This window comes from Cervus canadensis, chromosome 21 (assembly GCF_019320065.1).
Source record: "Cervus canadensis isolate Bull #8, Minnesota chromosome 21, ASM1932006v1, whole genome shotgun sequence".
In the NCBI taxonomy this organism is placed as follows: Eukaryota; Metazoa; Chordata; class Mammalia; order Artiodactyla; family Cervidae; genus Cervus; species Cervus canadensis.
In genome coordinates, this window is record NC_057406.1 from 19,243,384 (window position 1) to 19,261,981 (window position 18,598).

Here is an 18,598-nt window from a genome sequence, read left to right on the forward strand (position 1 = left end):
CTGTGGCCTTAGTACAAGGCCTCTCACTTGTGACCTTGGTATAGGATTCCACAGTTTCCATTTGGGGACAGAAAGAAAGAAAGTTTGAGGGAAAATGAACATACTCTACTTATGCCATCACCAAAGCATTCTATCCATAGGACTATTAGGAACACATACAGGAAAACACAGACACACTTTGTATTTTTGTGCCTTTTGAATACTGCAGTTTTTACAGGTTGAAGGTTTGTACCAACCCTGTATGTCAGAGATGGTGAGCACTTTTCAGCAATAAAATATTTAAAAATTAAGCTATGTACATTTGTTAGACACAACTATTTCACACTTAGTAGGCTATAATATCATATAAATATAAAGTTTATATGCACTGGAAAACCAAAACATTTGTGTGACTTGCTTTATGGAAGTCTTAACTTTATTGTGGTGGTCCGAAACCAAAACCACAATACCATGGTTGAGTGAAATTTACTTTTGTTCCAAAGGAAGGTCAAGATATAAAATTTGACTCAAAATATAAAACATTTTCATTTCTTCAAAATGTTCCCTGATGTATCTTTGCAATTCATTTCCCTACCTTGTGGAAGTAGGCAGCCGCTAACCTCTTATTAATGGAGATAAATTTTGCTGGTTTTAGAATTTTGTATAAACGGAAACACACAGTATGCATTCTTTGTGAGTCTAGTGTCTTTTGCTCAGCATAATGCTTTTGAGTTTCATCCATATGGTTGCATAGACAAATGGTTCATTCTTTATTACTGCTACATGGAATTCCATTGTGTGGATTTATAAAGTTTTGCTTATCACTAGCCCATTGAGTTGTTTCCGACTTTTGCTACTATATATAAAACTAGCATCAATATTTCTGTTAAAGTCTTTCTGTGGACATATATTTTCTTATCTTTTGAGGAAATACCTGGGAGTAGAATTGCTAGGTCAGATAGAAAATATATATTTTTGTCTTTTCTCTCTCTTTTATGATAAGAACACTCCAGTTGTGATCTGGAAGGTGATGGGTATGTCTACCATCTTAGTTGTGCTGAAGTTATTATTGGCTTATGTCCACACTCTTCAGATTGCATGCATTAAATACAAACTTTTTGGTTATAAATTTTACCACAAGCTGTTTTCTTATTCGATGAAAATATGTTTAAAACAGCTTATAAAAATATAACATTTCCCAAAGAAATTGTACTATGTCCATCATTAATGTAGAATGGTTCCAGTGATTTCACATCAATGGCAACTTTTGATATGGTCAGTCTTTTTAATTGTAATAATTCAGTGGTTTCTATGATGCAATTATGCCCAGTGTGGCTGATTGCAAGCTACCTTTGTGACATTAGTGAATATCAGAATTTAACACAGATGTGCAGTAGCAGATCTGTGTATAAATACACCAGAATTTAATACAGATGTGCAGTAGCAGATCTGTGTATAAATACAGATCTGTGTATAAATAGCTTCATAATACTACTACTAATAAAAAAAAAAAACTGGTGACTTCTGTGTTTTTATTCAGTTCAGCTCAGTCGCTCAGTCATGTCTGACTCTTTGTGACCTCATGGACTGTAGCACGCCAGGCTTCCCTGTCCATCACCAACTCCTGGAGCTTGCTCAAACTCATGTCCTTTGAATCAATGATGCCATCCACCATTTCATCCTCTGCCTTCCTCTTCTCCTCTTGCCTTCAATCTTTCCCAGCATCAGGATCTTTTCCAATGAGTCAGTTCTTTGCATCAGGTGGCCAAAGTTTGGAGATTCAGCTTCAACATCAGTCCTTCCAAAGAATCTTCAGGATTGATTTCCTATATGATTGACAGGTTTAATCTCCTTGCAGTCCAAGGGACTCTCAAGAGTCTTCTCCAACACCACAATTCAAAAGCATCAATTCTTCTGTGCTCAGCTTTCTTCAAGGTCCAACTCTCACATCCATACATGACTGCTAGAAAAACCACAGCTTTGAATTTTTATGTGTTTTTAATTACCTTTGTTTTTTTTTTTAAGTTTATTGGAGCATAGTTAATTTACAACTTTGTGCTAATTCCTGTTGTAAACCAAAGTGAGTCAGCTATACATATACACATAACCCCTATTTTATGGATTTCCTTTCCATTTAGGTCACCACAGAACATTGACTAGGGCTCCCTGGGCTATATAGTAGGTGCTCATTAGTTATTTATTTTATACATAGTAGTGTATATACTTTGCATTTAATATGAGTTATTTAAGTTTAGATAACGTAATTTTCAATAACGATTCTATTTAATGATTGAACTTCAGTTATTGAAAGAGAAAGCAGGTCCTCTTCAATACCATGACTAGTATAAATCCTAATAAATGCCGAGTCCACCCTCAAAGTGATTTGTTATGGCAACCTCTCAGGCCACTGTAAAAAAATACGTGGTAGCTAAAACAATAGAAATTTATTTTCTCACAGTTCTGGAGACTGAAAATCCAAGATCAAGGTGCCAGAAGGTAGATGGCTGCTGAGATCTTTCTTCCTGGTTTACAGATGGCTGTCTTTTCACTGTGTCCTCATGTTACCTTTTTTTTTTTTTCTGTGTGCAAGAAGAGAGAGCACTCTCTGGAGTCTCATCCCTTTTAACAAGGGCACCAATCTTATCAGATTAGGGCTCCCCCCAGTGTCTTCACCTTAATTATCTTGATCAAGGCCCTGTTTCCAAATACAGTCACATTTGAAGTTAGGGCGTCAATGTCTGAACTTTGAGGGACAAAACTTAGCCCATAATTTTCCATCTTCTGGCTCCCAAAAGTCATGTCTTTCTCACATGTTAAATACATTCAACCCAACAGCTTCAAGAATCTCAACCCATCCATCAATTCCAAGTGCACAGTCTCATCTAAATCAGAGATGGTGAGACTCCAGGTGTGATGCATCCCAAGGCAAAATGCCCCTGTAGCTGTGAAACCGTCCAAGTTATGTGCTTCTGTAATACAGGATCAGGCAGGCTCAAGGCAGACACTCCCTCTCCAAAAGGTAGAAATCAGAAAGAATAATGTAGTCATGGGTTCCATGCCAGTCCAAATCCTGGAGAGGCAAATTCCATTGACCCTGAAGACTCAAGAATTATCCTCTTTGACTGGATGTTCTGCTTTCTGGGTCTACTGGAAGAGCAGCGTCATCTCCAGGGTCTTAGGTGGAGGCCCTGCCTGCTCTGATCTGAGTGATGGCCTTGTCTTTGAGGTTCTGAATGGGGGCGGCCTTGTCTGCTGAAGCTGAGGAGGTGGCCCCACATTCAGAAATCCAGGAGGAAATAGTCTTGTCACCATTCCTCACCCCTGCTTGTTTCTGCATGCTCTAGGCTTATGGTGGGAGTAGTAACCCTGATGATCTCCAAATGGTCTTCAGGACCATCCTTCTTGAAGGATAAAGCATGCTCACAGCAGGATAGCTCCAGACGTCTGAAAATCGTCCTTTGTGTTAGTTTACCTCTGCCCCATTTATTTCAAACTTGCAATGTCTCTGCTGGTATATTTCTACCTTTATTCATGGCTTCTGATGATGGTGATGATGTGTGTTTGTGTGTGTGTGCTCAGTCATTCAGTTGTGTTTGACTTTTTTCGATCCCATGGACTCTAGCCCACAAGTCTCCTCTGTCCATGGAATTTCCCAGGCAAGAATGTTGGTGCAGGTTGACATTTCCTACTCCAAGGGATCTACCCACCCAGGATCGAACCCACATCTCTTGCATTGGCAGGCAGATTCTCTACCACTGCAAACCCTAGTGGGCTGATGATAAGGCTAATGAAAATCATGCATAGTCTCTTTATGGAATGATTGTCTGGCCACACTTCTGGTCTTTTCTCCGGAGCATGCCTTTTTACTTCCTTTATATGGGTAGGCTGAGAATTTTCCAAATCTTCAATTTCTGGTTACTTTGCTTAATGATTCCTTAATTATCTCTCACCTCTCACATATTACTATAAATAGTAAGGACACCCTGGCAGAACCTTCAACACTTTGCTTGGACATCTCCTTAGCAAGATATTCAATTTCACTTCTCACAATTTCTACCTTCCAACAACACCAGAACATAATTCAGCCAAGTTATTTGTCTATTTATAACAAGGTAGTTGAAAAGAGTCAAACAAAAAAAACCACTCTTACCTTTCAACATACAGAATTTTATCTAGAAATCAACATGTCTCTTCATTTTCATTCACCAACATATCCTGTGTGGTTTTAGATAGCCCTGCCAGAGTGAATTTTGATTATTTTTGGACTTCCTTTTAGCTTTTGGTATATCGTGCTTAGGAGAAGTATTCAAGGCTGAGGATATTCTCTATTTTATTTTTCCTATTTTCTGGGTAATATTATATGAAAACGTTTGAGGAAATGGAGAATGAAGATGGCTATATGAGGCTGAAATTCAAGAATCGCTTTGAATCGAGAAAAAAATCTAAAGGTAGGAATATTAGTCCCCTTCATTTAGACTCCAGTTTAAGGTTGCATTATTCTGTTAGGAGCAAAATTATCATCAATGTTTTAAAATTAACCATATTCTGGGATTTTAAAAGATCATCATGAATCGTCTAAGATAAAGTGTTCAGACTTCTATAAGCATCAGCCATAAAAAGATGATTTTTGCAGCCATGGGTACAGAGAAATGCTAATAGGATAATGTATAATCCCTTCAAAGTAGCAATGCTTTGAATAGAATAAGAATGCAACTTTCAACTAAAAGGTCAAAAACAGCACTTTTGCATAAATTATCTCTTTTATAAAATATAAGAAAGCTACACAATCATTTGGGTGTGTTATGTACATGAAGATGTCTACTATACTTCAAAAGTAAAGAGCTAGTATTGGGAGTAGCAGTGGTATATAGTGTTTTATAGCCTTAAAGTCATTTTTATACATACATATTTTCAATGTTCACAAAAGATCCATGGAATTGGCAGAATACTCCTTTGGGAATGAGAGTCAAATTGAGTCAAATTGACTGAGTTCAACCCTAAGCCCCACAAAGTGCCTGACCTTTGACAATTTCTTTTTTTCTTTTAAATCTCAATACTTTTATTTATAATAAAGCAAACATATATTGTGATTTTTTTCCTCTCTCTTTTTAATGTTTATTTAAATATCTACTTTCATTTTATGCTCCCCTCTTTTTTATGGATGTTTCTTCCTGTTATTTTACTTTATTTTTAATTTATTTTTTAGGCTGTGCCATGTAGCATGCAGAATTTTAGTTCCCCAACCAGGGATCAAACCTGTGCCCCCTGCATTGGGAGTGTGAAGTCTTAACCTCTGAACTGCCAGGGAAGTCCCTATATTGTGATTTTTTTTAATGTAGACATTACAGTAAATGAAACTAAATTATTAGCTATTTCTTCTTTAATGTATAAACCACCTTGTAATAGACAAGAGAGTAGAGACATATGAAATCTGAGTATAGATACATAGAATATAAGATAACATCCATTTAAATTATGAGTGAAAGATGAAAGGGACTGGCAACATATATTAAGCTTGTAGTTCAGCAGAAATTACATATTAAGCATGTTTGTGTTTGATAAATTGGATTCTAAGCTTGCTTATTATTGATGAGTGAAAAGAAAACCTGCCCAGTTATTTGACTCATACTGTAAAATAAAGTTACACTTATTGCATAAGTAAGTAAGTAAGCTAGTAAGTGTTAGCTGCTCAGTCGTGACCAACTCTTTGCGACCCTATGGACTGTAGCCCACCAGGCAAGGAAAATTTCCCAACATAAAGCAGATATGAATAACACAGCTAATAATCTTGCAGGAGTAATAATAATGGAATTCAAAGAGCAGTTTCTTAATATTGAACCACTTAGGCTAACGGCAACCAGTTAAGTAGGTATAGAATGGACCAATACAATGCACTTTAGGTACCTGGCTTGATACAGTATGTAAATTGTGGCTTATGTAAAAGAACATTGGCTTTTAATTTATAGCTATAATAGTATTTGGCATTAAACTTAAAATTGTCCTCTCTGGCAAGTACGGAAACTGTTAACTGCAGATCTATGTGCCCAGGACTGATATCTGGTCATAAAATTGAGAAAATGTATTATGAGGATTTTGGGTGAAGTAAAGGTCTTTGGGGCTTCCCTGGTAGCTCAGCTGGTAAAGAATCTTCCTGTAATGCAGGAGACCCCGGTTCAACTCCCAGGTCAGGAAGATCCCCTGGAGAAGGGATAGGTAACCCACTTTAGTATCCTTGGGCTTCCCTGGTGGGTCAGTTGGTAAAGAATCCGCCTGCAATGCAGGATACCTGGTTTTAATCCCTGGGTTGCAAAGATCCCTTGGAGAAGGGAAGACTACCCACCCACTCCAATACTCAGGCCTAGAGAATTCCATGGACTGTATAGTCCATGGGGTTGCAAGGAGTCGGACACAACTTCACCTTCACTTTTTCAGAGGTCTTTCTACTTTTGTATGTGACCAAAAATAGATTAAAATTGAAAGAGGATCTTAACATAGTATCTCTATTTAAGGTATTTGAAAGTTCCCTGTTTTCTCCTCTGTAAAGGGACCATTCCTGCCAAATCTGAGCCAGAGGAGTACTATGGCATAAATTTTAGACAAGCTTCACTAATCAAGATCTATGCTGTTTAGGTTGATGCTAATTTCTGTCCAAAACATCAAAGCCAGGAAAATACAGTATACCATATGTAAAAGTGGAATAACATGGAAATATTTCCAGTACAGTGACTGGTACAGTAATAGAACTTCAATAAATGTTCTTTTATTTGTTATAGCGAGTCATTAAAATAAATAATATACATGACAGTAGCTGATATAGATATTATTCTACATATAGAATATAAATTATATATTTTGTATTTTATATACTAAGGCTTCATACCTCTAGTATATTACTTTTGCATCTCCTTCTATTTTATATTTTTTAATTTTTTAATTAATTTTTTAAACTTTTTATTTTGTGTTGGGTATAGCTTCTTAATAATGCTGTGATAGCTTCAGGTGAACAGAAAAGGGACTCAGCCGTACATAAACATGAATCCATTCTCCCTCAAACCCCTTAATATATTACTTAATATATTATATGCATGATATATTATTCACATATATATACATATATACTTTATTCATGCAGAAACAATTTAATGTCATTGTAAGTCATCAAAAGTCACCAAACAATCAACAAAGCAAGACAATTTCAGAATAATCCAACACATTCAATAACCATAGCATCTCTCTGCTTTTGTATTGTATTTTAAAATTTCAATTAATCACTACAATATTGTAAAGTAATTAGCCTCCAACTAATAAAAATAAATGGAAAAAAAAGAAAAAAATAAATAAAACTTCAATTAATCATGCTTTTTTTGTCATAATGTGGGTACAAATTAAAATTATAAACTAAAGATTAAACAAAAATAAATTAAAGTAAAAAGCTTATACATACATTAATCATAGATTCTAATGCTGTATCTAAAATGAACATAGATTTTCTCTGTAATAAAAACAATACAGAAAAATGTATACAAAGTAAATAGTCACAGACTTCTAAAATTTTTGAAAAAAATTTCAATGTTTCAGATGTCACCCTGTATCTACAGTGTTACTGTCTCATGCTAGTACTTGGGTGCATTGGCACCCTTATTATCATGATGGCAGTAATTGGCCTGAACTTTCGGGGTGAGTATGGAATTTTAATTTATTTTTTCACTTTCAAAAATAATAGTTGATCTTTCGTTCCTTTTACTATCAACATAAGCTCCACACTGTAGCTCAATATTGGTAAGTTGACCAGTTATGTATGTCATATTACAAAATTATTTTTAAATTAAGAAAAATTAGGAAACACTCAAGTATAAAATTAACACTTATTCCATACCTCTTCTTATGAAGAACCTCCAGTAAAGATTGGCACCATTTTATTAAGAAATTGCTACTGTATTTTTATTAAAATTATGTGCTCATTGGTATCACCTTGAGAGACAAGACAGTGATTGAAAAGTATCTGCACACTTTTTTTTCTGAAGTAGTAGTTAATGTATGTATTCTGTAGTTGTTTCTTTTGAAGAAACCAGACTAATTCATGGTTTCTATAACTTTCCCTTGAAACTGTAGTTTTTGAAAATATAGGGCTCAAGGAAACCAATAAAATTTAATACCTTGATACATATATTAGTGGGGATAATATTCTTTACTATTTATAAATATATAAATAAATTAGTGACAATTTTAATATTGGTGTTTCTTTTAGATTTGTGCTTATACTTTGACCAGTTTAAAAATACTTTCATGCTTCTAGTTCAAAACAAAGTATTGACCATAAATATTTACTTACACTCTTTCCCAAGATTTTATATTAGAATAGTAAAAAATAACTAAATAAAAAACAAAGTAGAAAAATGAATAGAAACACAAAAGGGTAAATGAAGAAAATTGTAAAGAAAATGAAAAGTGGATGGGCTAATGCTATTGGATAAATCAAGGGAAGGAACCACAGTTCAGAAAACGGTTAATAGATGGCTTCAATGTAGATGAAGCGGTTCCTCACAGCAAAACCTGGAGAGGAGCCCATTTTCAGAGATAAGAGTGCAGAAGCAAAGTTATTAATGGGAAGACTTTATGGTATGCTCTTTTAGACTGGTGTCTTGACAGCCTCTTACTTTGCTTATAGTGGCATTTCCCATCATATCATATCAAAAACAAATAAAAATGCTCCTAAAGCAATTAGATAGACAGACAGAATAGATTCATTGTATTTCAGAACACCACAGACAAAGACATGACCCTAAACATTTACGTGAAGAATTCATTTCCTCTCAAAGAAAAGACAAATTGGCCTCACATTTTCAAATGTACATAAAATTATACCACTGTAGCAATGTTCTAAAAATTATGAACAATCTTGATTTTAATGTAAGTTTTTTATGCATTCTTTTGGAACAAATAAGGGGGTGAGGCTAATTTTAGATAGAGTGAAACTAGCTTGGGAATGTAATCAAAAGACCTTTCAGATTATCAGCTGTTCTGTGTTCTGGAAAGCAATTAATTCATTCTGTTAAAAAATCTACAGATAATGCAAATAAGAAGCTGAAGGAACTTAATAAGGTGAAAGGAGTTTCTTGTGTGTATGCCTCCAATAAGATGAAATAATATCAATTAAAAAGTTCAGTGAAAAAATTAATATACAAAAAAGTAAAAGGTATGAGTTTTAAGAATGCACAGAATTTTTGGAACTTTGATTAGTACTTAAATCAGTAAAAATAGATATAGTAAAAAGTAGTTAACTCTCAGGACAGAGGGGAATAGAGGCATAGCAGAAAAGAGAGATTTTGAATTTTTATTTGATTGCTTTTATTTTGTGCTAGCATGCTTATTTTCACATACCTAGACTTCTATCCATTTTAAGTTTCTCTTTATATTTTTCCCTTTGCATTGAGTGCAGATAGAGAAATGGATTTCTTTCAGAAAGCTAATATCACCGGCCTAGCAGGTAATCATCTGTCTGTAATGTGCTGTTCTGTTTGAATCAAAGATTTCAATTAACTGGTCACACAAATTTAGGAAAATTAAACATTAGTTTTGAAAACTTGCAAAGGAAGAATATAATAACTAACATGGGATGTTTCGTGTAGATTGAACCAATTATAACTGTTCAAATTACATGTGTGAACTTGGTTAGGCAGTGCACAATACCCACATATTTGATCAAACACTTGTTTCAATGTTGCTGTGAACATACTTTTTAGGTTATGTTAATATGTAAGTCAATAGATTTTGAGTAAAGCAAATCACCTTCCAGAATGTGGGTGGACTTCACTCAATCGGTTGAAAGCCCTAAGAGACAAATACTGAAGTTTTCAGGGGAAGAAGAAATTAAACCTCTAGAATGCCTACAGATTTGGGCTGCAACACCAACTCTTCCTTGGGTCTCCAACCTGCCAGCCTGAACATTTTGGACTTGCTAGCCTTAATGACCACATGAGCCAGTTCCTTAAAATCTCTCTCTCCTTTCATTCTCATTCTTTCTTTCTCTCTCTTTAAACATGCACACACAGACACAAAATTCTGTTAGTTCTACTTCTCTGAAGAACTCTAACATACCAATTAGCATAGAGCAGGATGGCATGATTCAGTCATTAGTAACATGGGTTATGGAACCAAAGTAATTGGGTTGAAACTTCAGCTTTAATATTTATCGGCTGTATGACTTCAGGATAATGTCTGTGTGACTCACTTTCTCCTCTGTAAATTGAGCATAATAATTTCTACTTCATAAGGTTTTGTTTTATTATATTCTTGTATTTCTATTACGTTTCCCTGGTGGTTCAGTGGTAAGAACCCACCTGCCAATGCTGGAGACACGGTCTCCAGAATTGTTTGATCCCTCAGTCAGGAAGATCCCCTCGAGGAGGAAATGGCAACCCACTCCAGTATTCTTGCCTGGGAAATCCCAGGTCTCCAGCAATGTTTGATCCCTCGGTCAGGAAGATCCCCTCGAGGAGGAAATGGCAACCCACTCCAGTATTCTTGCCTGGGAAATCCGATGAACAGAGTAGCCTGGTGGGCTGCAGTCCACAGGATTTCAAATGATTTGGACAAAACTTTGCACTAAACAACAGATTTGTATTATGCAAAATATAATTATAAGTGGAAAGAATTATATAATAAATCTCCATGTGCCTTTCAATTGGTATCAACAGTTATCAATATGTAACGAAGATTATCTCATCTATATCTCCACCTCTATCACACTTTCATACTAGGTTTTATTAAAGCAATTACCAGCTATCATGCCATTTAATATTTAAATATTTTAGTATGTGATTCTGACAGTTAAGGGTTTAACACAATCACAATGTCACTATAAGTCCTGTGTTTGTTTATGGTGTACAATGGGTTGATTTAATATACATATATTGCAAGATGATTTCTATCTCCATCACATCACATAGTTACCATTTCTCTCTTGAGGTGAGTGTGGGTGTGTTTTCATTTCATATATGGCAGTGCCTACCTAGGAATAGAATTATTGAGTTATATAGCAATTCTTTGCTTGAATATTTGGAGGAACTGCCCCTGATTTCCCAAAGCAGCTGCACCATCTGATGTCTCCTTGGGCCCATTTTAGAATTCTACCACAATTCCTAAAACCAAGTTGGCAACGACCTCCTAATATCATCTACTATTCCATCAGCATTAGATCTTTTTTTCCATTTTATTTGTTAAAACCAGAGCAAAGAAGTTACATCAGCTAAAATGTCTCTCGAGTCTCTAAATCTGTACATTCTCCTTACTTCCTTTTGTTTCCTACTTAGACATTTATTTAATGTTGAAAAAAAATGGATTATGGTTGTGTCTAATTTCTCATGTCCTGGGTTTTACTGTGTCTATCTCTATTGCTTCACTGAATGCATCTCTCTATTTTATAAAGTTGTTTTAAAAAAATAAATATATGTTAAGTGCTTATAAACCTGCTTGGCCCACAGTAATGGCATTTTGTTTAGTTATTGTTATGTAAACCATCTGAGACAGGAATTGATACAAATTCCTGTTGCTCAATAAGTATTTTTCTCCATCCTCATCCTCATGATATTTCTCCTTATTGTAGAACATGGTACTTGAAACTGAATTAACTCTTATAATTCTCCTGGACAATAAGTGTCCACATTTTGCATTTTTTTGTGGCTTTAGCATATTACATTGATCATTTGGAGTATTTTCAGTGTGTTTTGCAGCTCTAGACCTGTACTTTACTGACCAGTCTATCAGAATCCATGTAATAGAATTAGTTTGCCCAAATGACTCATTTTCACTAGTGAATAAATAGCATCTCTCCAATAAAAAATTGGAAGTATATTAAGGTCATTTTAGCACATGACTATGTACTTGTACAGGCTTCCCAGGTGGCCATGGTGGTAAAGAACCTGCCTGCCAGTGCAGGAGACATAAGAGATGTGAGTTCAATCCCTGGGTCAGGAAAGTCCCCTGGAGAAGGGCATGGCAACCCACTCCAGTATTCTCGCCTGGAGAATCCCATGGACAGAGGAACCAGGCAGCTATAGTCCATGGGTTGCACAGACTCAGACACGACTGAAGTGACTTAGCACACAGGCACGAATGTACTTGTATAGCTGAGATTAGAATCCAAGTACCCTGAGTCATCACGTATTTTTGGAAGATTATAGTTATTCAGGATTGTCAACTCTTCCCTAGTAGAAAGTAGTTAAAGATATATTGATGTTTTATATATTGAAAATTAGTCCATGATAGTCTTCTTCAAGTCATGTCTGCTGATGTAACTTTGTTTTCCCATCATAGCTAGACATCTTAATTCAATTTCCTAAAATGAATTTTTAAAAAATTTAAGCTTATAGATGACAAACTAAAATATTAGCCATGAAAAGTGTGACATGCTCTAACTTATGGATATTTAATTCAATCATTCAACAATCAACCCTCAGGCACTATAATTAAAGTGATGTATGATAGGAGATGAATATGTCAGTTACCTGAAGAACCTTCCTATCAGATAAAAGCTATGGAGTCATTCACAAGTGACAATGACATGGACAATTCATCTTTAGTTAAGCGGCACCTGAGTGTTCTGATTCTTAGAGGTGGCAGAAATTATGACTGCTTAAAAACTTTGTTTCTGAGGTGAAAAACGATCTCAGAGAGATAGCAGGGAGCAGTCATAAAGAGAGATCTTAGTTCCCTCCTCAAGAATTGAACCTAGGTAGCCTCGATGACAATCAGGAATCCTAGCCTCTAGTCCCCCGACTCCAGTACTCTTGCCTGGAAAATCCCATGGACGGAGGAGCCTGGTAGGCTGCAGTCCATGGGGTCGCTAAGAGTCGGACACGATGGAACGACTTCACTTTCACTTTTCACTTTCATGCATCGGAGAAGGAAACGGCAACCCACTCCAGTGTTCTTGCCTGGAGAATCCCAGGGATGGAGGAGCCTGGTGGGCTGTCGACTATGGGGTTGCACAGAGTCAGACACGACTGAAGCGACTTAGCAGCAGCAGCAATAGCAGCCTCTAGTCCACCAGGGGTTAGAGACTAGATGAAGAGCAGCCCTGGCTCTTTCCCCCATTTGAAAGCAAGAATGTTTCAAGGAAGCAAAAACTGTAAACACATGCACAAAGTTTATTATTAGAAACAGTGTAAAAAGTGGGAAAGCACACAGAGAAGCAGTTTGTTTATTTAAGACAGAAGCAAGGCAGAGATACACACCCAGAGAGGAAGAGTGTGGGCGTCCTTGCTAATGAGGCAGAGCACAGTAAAGAGGCAATCTACATCACTAGTATAGGACAGTTCTTCTGGGTCTTTACCTTTGGCCAAGTATCTCAGTTCTTTCCCCACACTTGACTAGTCCTCAGACCCTCCCCAACATGGGTGCACAAAAACATTTTGCTGAGATGGATCCCACAGCAGAGGCCTGTGGGTACACGTGCACACTTACAATGGGATGGCACACCCTCCATTTTTGACCCCCAAAGAGTCTTCCTGTGTACATGCAGACAGGGGAGTTTTCCTTGACCTCAGAAGTGGTCATCTTATCTTTTTACTTTAGTAGTGCTCAGCTTCTGCCACTAGCTTTGTCTTTGGAGGGTCTGGGTGAGAACAAAACTTCAATTTTACTCCACTTAACAAACAGCAGCTGTCTGGCTCAGGCGCCTATCTCCTACCTCAGAAATGCAGTTGATCATTAAAAGATACACATAATTTAGAGGATGAAGAGGAAGGGAAGGCTATTCAAGACTAGGGAAACAGTGTAATTGAAAAGCAATCAACACAATAAGGTAAGAAACGATGATGAAAAGTAATCTCACAGAAAGGAAGTGCAGGTTGTAAGGACAGCCTCAAGGAAAAGAAATTAGAAACAGATATGGGAAAGAATCAAACAACAGGTTTTTAATTTTTCGATTAGTTATAAACACTTAAAATATATATATTTATCTCTCCTAATTATGGGATCAGAATTCATAAGCTTTGTTCTCTGCAATCCATAGCCCCGAACACTGCCTCCATTCCAGGAAATATACAGATTCTGAATTACTTTCATTCTCGTTCTGCTAATGAGGTACCTTTTAATCACAAAAAAATGAGTTGGCAAAAATCTATTTTCCACTCAGTCATAGTTGATACTATTCACACTTTCTCTAATGACTGTAGTTTAACTGATTTCTTTCCCCCGTGTTTTCCTTCAGGAACTAATTATGTGTGCCCAAGTGACTGGCTACTGAGTCAAGGAAAATGTTACAGATTTTCAGCTTTTTCTAAAACTTGGAATGAAAGTCAACATGATTGTTTAAAGCTACAGGCACATTTACCTGTGATTCAAAATTCAAAAGAGCTGGTGAGGAGTCAAAAACAGTTTTTAAGTGTTCAAGGGTGAATCACTAAGTACAATTCCAAGTGTGGGTGGTTCATAGTCATTACTTTTGAACATTCCTTAACCAGCATACTGTTCATGAGGTTCTCAAGGCAAGAATCCTGAAGTGACTTGCCAACCCCTTCTCCAGTGGGTCACGTTTTGTCCGGCCCTAACTAGCAGGGACATGCCCTTCAGCCACTCCACGTAGCCGGATAACACGCCCAGTGTCCTGACTGTCCCACTGCTGGTCCTCATTGAGCCCGTAAACCTTCACTGGCCATTGGGCGTTGGTCAACAAGCAGCTCGGGGTCAGGGAAAGGCCCTGCTGGAGTGACTGGGAAGGGGTTCTGGGAGAGGCTGTAGCCAAATTCAGAGGACACCCAGGAGTACAGGGCACCCTGGTCTCTCTGCTCTCTCTGGCCACCTGGGGGCCTGCAATTACTATTATTTATTTTTTAAAACTCTATTATTCTGAAAGAAATGGTTATTTATCATTTCATTAATGCCTGGCTCAGTGTCTTACTATATAAAAGGCATCAATATTTTTTTGAGAGCTTGTTTGGAGGTTCTAGCAGGCGAGTACAGATACTTGTATACTCTTGACAGAAGACTGGTCCTCCTCTATTGGGATGGTCATCCTCTTTGATGGAACTCAAGTTCTGGAGGGACTCACACGGAGTGGTGAGGGAGGAAGGGGACACCCACCTAGCCAGCCAGATCACCGAATCAACCCTGGTGATCAATGTGGTGACAGGTGTCACAACCCTATCACCCTCACATCCCCAAATTTTTTTGAATGAATGAATGAATATACTATTTCTCCTATAGGAGTTCATACAGAAGAGTTTAAAATCTGGACAACCTAGTTGGCTTGGACTATGTATTGCATCCCCAGGAAAACAATGGGTATGGATAAATGAACACCTTTTTGTGGAACAAGAGATGTAAGTACTTATTTGCAGGGGAGAGATGGTGGTGGTATTGATGTTTTATTTATAGAAAGGTATTTTTATTTAAGCTTCTTTGCTTTCTGGTCTTTTTCTTCTTTCTCTCCTCATTTCTTTTGAAAAACTTTTCCTCTCCTTTTTTTTTCTTTCTTTCATATCTTTTTTCTTCCTTCGTTTACTCTCTTCTTTCCTTCCTCTCCTTCTCCTTTTAACATTTACTGGAGAGAATAGAGGGGGTTTCCAGGTGGCTCAGTGGTAAAGAATCAGCCTGCCAATGCAGGAGACACAGGTTTGATCCCTGGGTTGGGAAGACTCCTTTGGGGAGGAGGTGGCAACCCGCTCCAGTATTCTTGCTGGTAAAATCTGATGGACAGAGGAGCTTGGTGGGCTAGTCTGTGGGATTGCAAGGATTCAGAGATGACTGAGTGACTGAGCATGCAAAGGGACTAGAAAGTGTTCATTATGGAACCTGTAAATTATTAATTGCAAACAATGATCGTTACTTTTACATTGTTAAACTGATTGAAATCTCCCTTAAAATATTACCAAGCAAATATTTTCTATATACAAAATGCAAAGATAAAATTTACTTGTAAATGAAAAACACCTGAAATATATACAAACATCTCTTGAGCTGAAATCAGAAAGTGCAAATTTGCAATTTTGCCCTTAGAAAATTATTTCAATCTCATTGAAATAATTTTTTTGTGTGTGTAGGAAAAAAATCTTTTTTTTTTGCATGTATGGAAAAATGAAGCTTTTCTCACAATATTCTTGTGTTAACACTATAATGTAATACATGTAAGAAGGTTTTAAGATTCTTATGTGTCACAGATGTTTGCATATTCTCTGTGCTTTGATTTTTCTTAACATTCTAACCTGCTAGAGCACCTGAGATTTGGCAAGTTTGGGGCAATGACCATGAAATGTCAGTTCATTTCAATCTATTTATTCAGTTCTAGATATTGATATTTTCCACTCATTCTTGTCTTTCACAAACATTAAACTAAAGTATGAAGTAGTATTCATTCTTTGGACCTGCTTTGATTGCAAACTTGACAAAATTTAGTTAGAAATAACTAGGCATTTTTTTTGTTCTTTTATTTGGAAAACAGTATATTGTTATGGCAGCGTCTCTCTCTCTCTCTCTCTCTCTTTTTTAATCCTGTAGCCAAAAAAGAAGTTTATTGTAGAAAGAGAGTAGATAACTGAGTAACATATCTCATTTTAAAAGCTTTCATTTAATTATTTAAGGAAAAATGATATGCAGATGGGCTTCTCAGATGTCTCAGTGGTAAAGAATCCACGTGCCAATGCAGGAGTTGCAGGAGGTGCCAGATCAATCCCTGCGTCAGGAAGATCCTCTGGAGAAGGGAAGGGCAACCCACTCCAGTATTCTTGCCTGGAGAATCCCATGGACAGAGGAGCCTGGCGGGCTACAGTCCATGGGGTTGCAAAGAGTTGGACATGACTGAGTGACTAACAAACACACAATCAAGGACTAGAAAAAATAGTTAAGGAAATAGCTCTCTCAAAAATTATTCTATTCACACCTATTCCTAACCCTAACATACCACTGAAGTTAACTGAAGAATTAGCAGTTATTTTGGAGAAGGAAATGGCACCCCACTCCAGTACTCTTGCTTGGAAAATCCCAGGCATGGAGGAGCCTGGTGGGCTGCCGTCTCTGGGGTCACGCAGAGTCAGACACGACTGAAGTGACTTAGCAGCAGCAAGCAGTTTTAACTTAAAAACATCCTTAGTTTCCAACTTCGAAACTCCCGAAACTCCCACTAGTATGTAGAATATCTATCACCAAGTAAACTTTATCAAAACTTTCATTTTAGCATTTAGCTGTCTTGAAAGGACATTATTTATGCCGCTATGCGAAAAATGAGTAGATGGAAAGTGACACGGAAATGGATTTTCAATCACAAGGCTCTGACCAGGGAGAAAGAGAGGTAACAGTAGCTTGGGAGAGAAGTAAATGGATGTCAGAACTAATCTTGAGATGGGATGCCCAGGACTTGCTGATACATGTGATTCGAGGGTTGAGAGGGCAGGAACAGTCAGGAATGCTCCTAGTCTTCAGACTTGCACTCCCACAGTATTGATACTCAGATAAGAGCCATCTGGGAAGGGAGGGCGTGGAGGATAAGCAAATCAAGAGTGCCTCACTGGCAACACAAGAGTCTATTCTAAAATCTCTTATGGTTATTATTGTTGTTATAATATAATATTGTTGTTATAATTTGTCATGACAAATCTGTTGTTATTCTAAAATCTTTTGTTGTCCCTGGCAACAAAAGAAGAGTCTATTCCAAAATCTCTGCAACATTTTGACTGCTGGAAAAAAAAAAAAAATTACCTGCACAAGTTGGCTGGGGGAAACTTTAAGACGTATAACCATTATTTTAAGATAAATGCTCTAAAGTCTGCCTTGTATCTTCTAGTTTCTCGGTGATTGGAGCCATTGATAACATGAGCTGTGCTGTCATAACAAGAAATCACGTGTATTCCGAAGACTGTGACTCCAAATTTAAGGGCATTTGCCAGAGAGATGCTGTCTGAACAACGAAAGCAAATCTCTGCATTTAAATAATTGGAAGAGAAATATATGGATGTTAACAGTTCCTATCTGTTTTTGGAATACAAACCTATTTTTTAATGCAAATAAAATTTTTTCACATATTCTCTACAGATACAACACTCCAAAATTAGAAAATGTAATAATTTATTTTTAAACTAGAAAACACAATTCCCTATTTTTTAATAATGTTATTGGAGATTATTATTAATTACTTTTAGATGTGATAATTGTATTGTGGTTATGTTGTATAGACAGATAGGGAAACATTCACATGATATTATGTCTAGAATTTGCTTAAATTATAAGTGATACAAGATTGTTGTTGTTCAGTCACCCAGTCGTGTCTGATTCTTCTTGACCCCGTGGACAGCAGCATGCCAGGCCTCCCTGTCCCTCACCATCTCCTGGAGTTTCCCCAAGTTCATGTCCATTGCATCAGTGATGCCATCCAGCCATCACATCCTCTGACATGCTCCTCTACTTTTGTCTTCAATCTCTCCTGGAATCAGGGTCTTTTTCAATGAGTCAGTTGTTCGCATCAGGTGACCAAAGTATTGGAGCTTCACCTTCAGCATCAGTTCTTCCAGTGAGTATTCAGGGTTGATTTCCTTTAAGATTGACTGGTTACAAGATTGACAATGAGTTAATAGCTGTTAAAACTGAATAATGATCTGTTTCACCATAGATAGTATACATGCTGTTC

At 36.9% G+C, this 18,598-nt stretch overlaps 1 protein-coding gene across 1 annotated transcript; it reads left to right on the plus strand.

The window, feature by feature from the left end:
- Positions 1 to 4,357: 4,357 nt before the first annotated feature.
- Positions 4,358 to 17,958, plus strand: KLRF2 (killer cell lectin like receptor F2). The gene is made up of 6 exons (XM_043441256.1): positions 4,358 to 4,427; positions 7,558 to 7,656; positions 9,419 to 9,466; positions 14,192 to 14,340; positions 15,187 to 15,302; positions 17,759 to 17,958. The coding sequence occupies exons 1-6, from the start codon at positions 4,358 to 4,360 to the stop codon at positions 17,874 to 17,876; spliced, it is 600 nt and encodes a 199-aa protein (XP_043297191.1). The 3' UTR covers positions 17,877 to 17,958.
- Positions 17,959 to 18,598: the final 640 nt, after the last annotated feature.

Excerpts from the sequence above, each read along its gene's own strand:
- KLRF2 (XM_043441256.1), top strand. The coding sequence starts at position 4,358 with ATGGAGAATGAAGATGGCTATATGAGGCTGAAATTCAAGAATCGCTTT. Across the intron at positions 14,341-15,186 it reads TTCAAAATTCAAAAGAGCTG|GAGTTCATACAGAAGAGTTT; the intron begins GTGAGGAGTCAA and ends TTTCTCCTATAG. Across the intron at positions 15,303-17,758 it reads CTTTTTGTGGAACAAGAGAT|TTTCTCGGTGATTGGAGCCA; the intron begins GTAAGTACTTAT and ends TGTATCTTCTAG.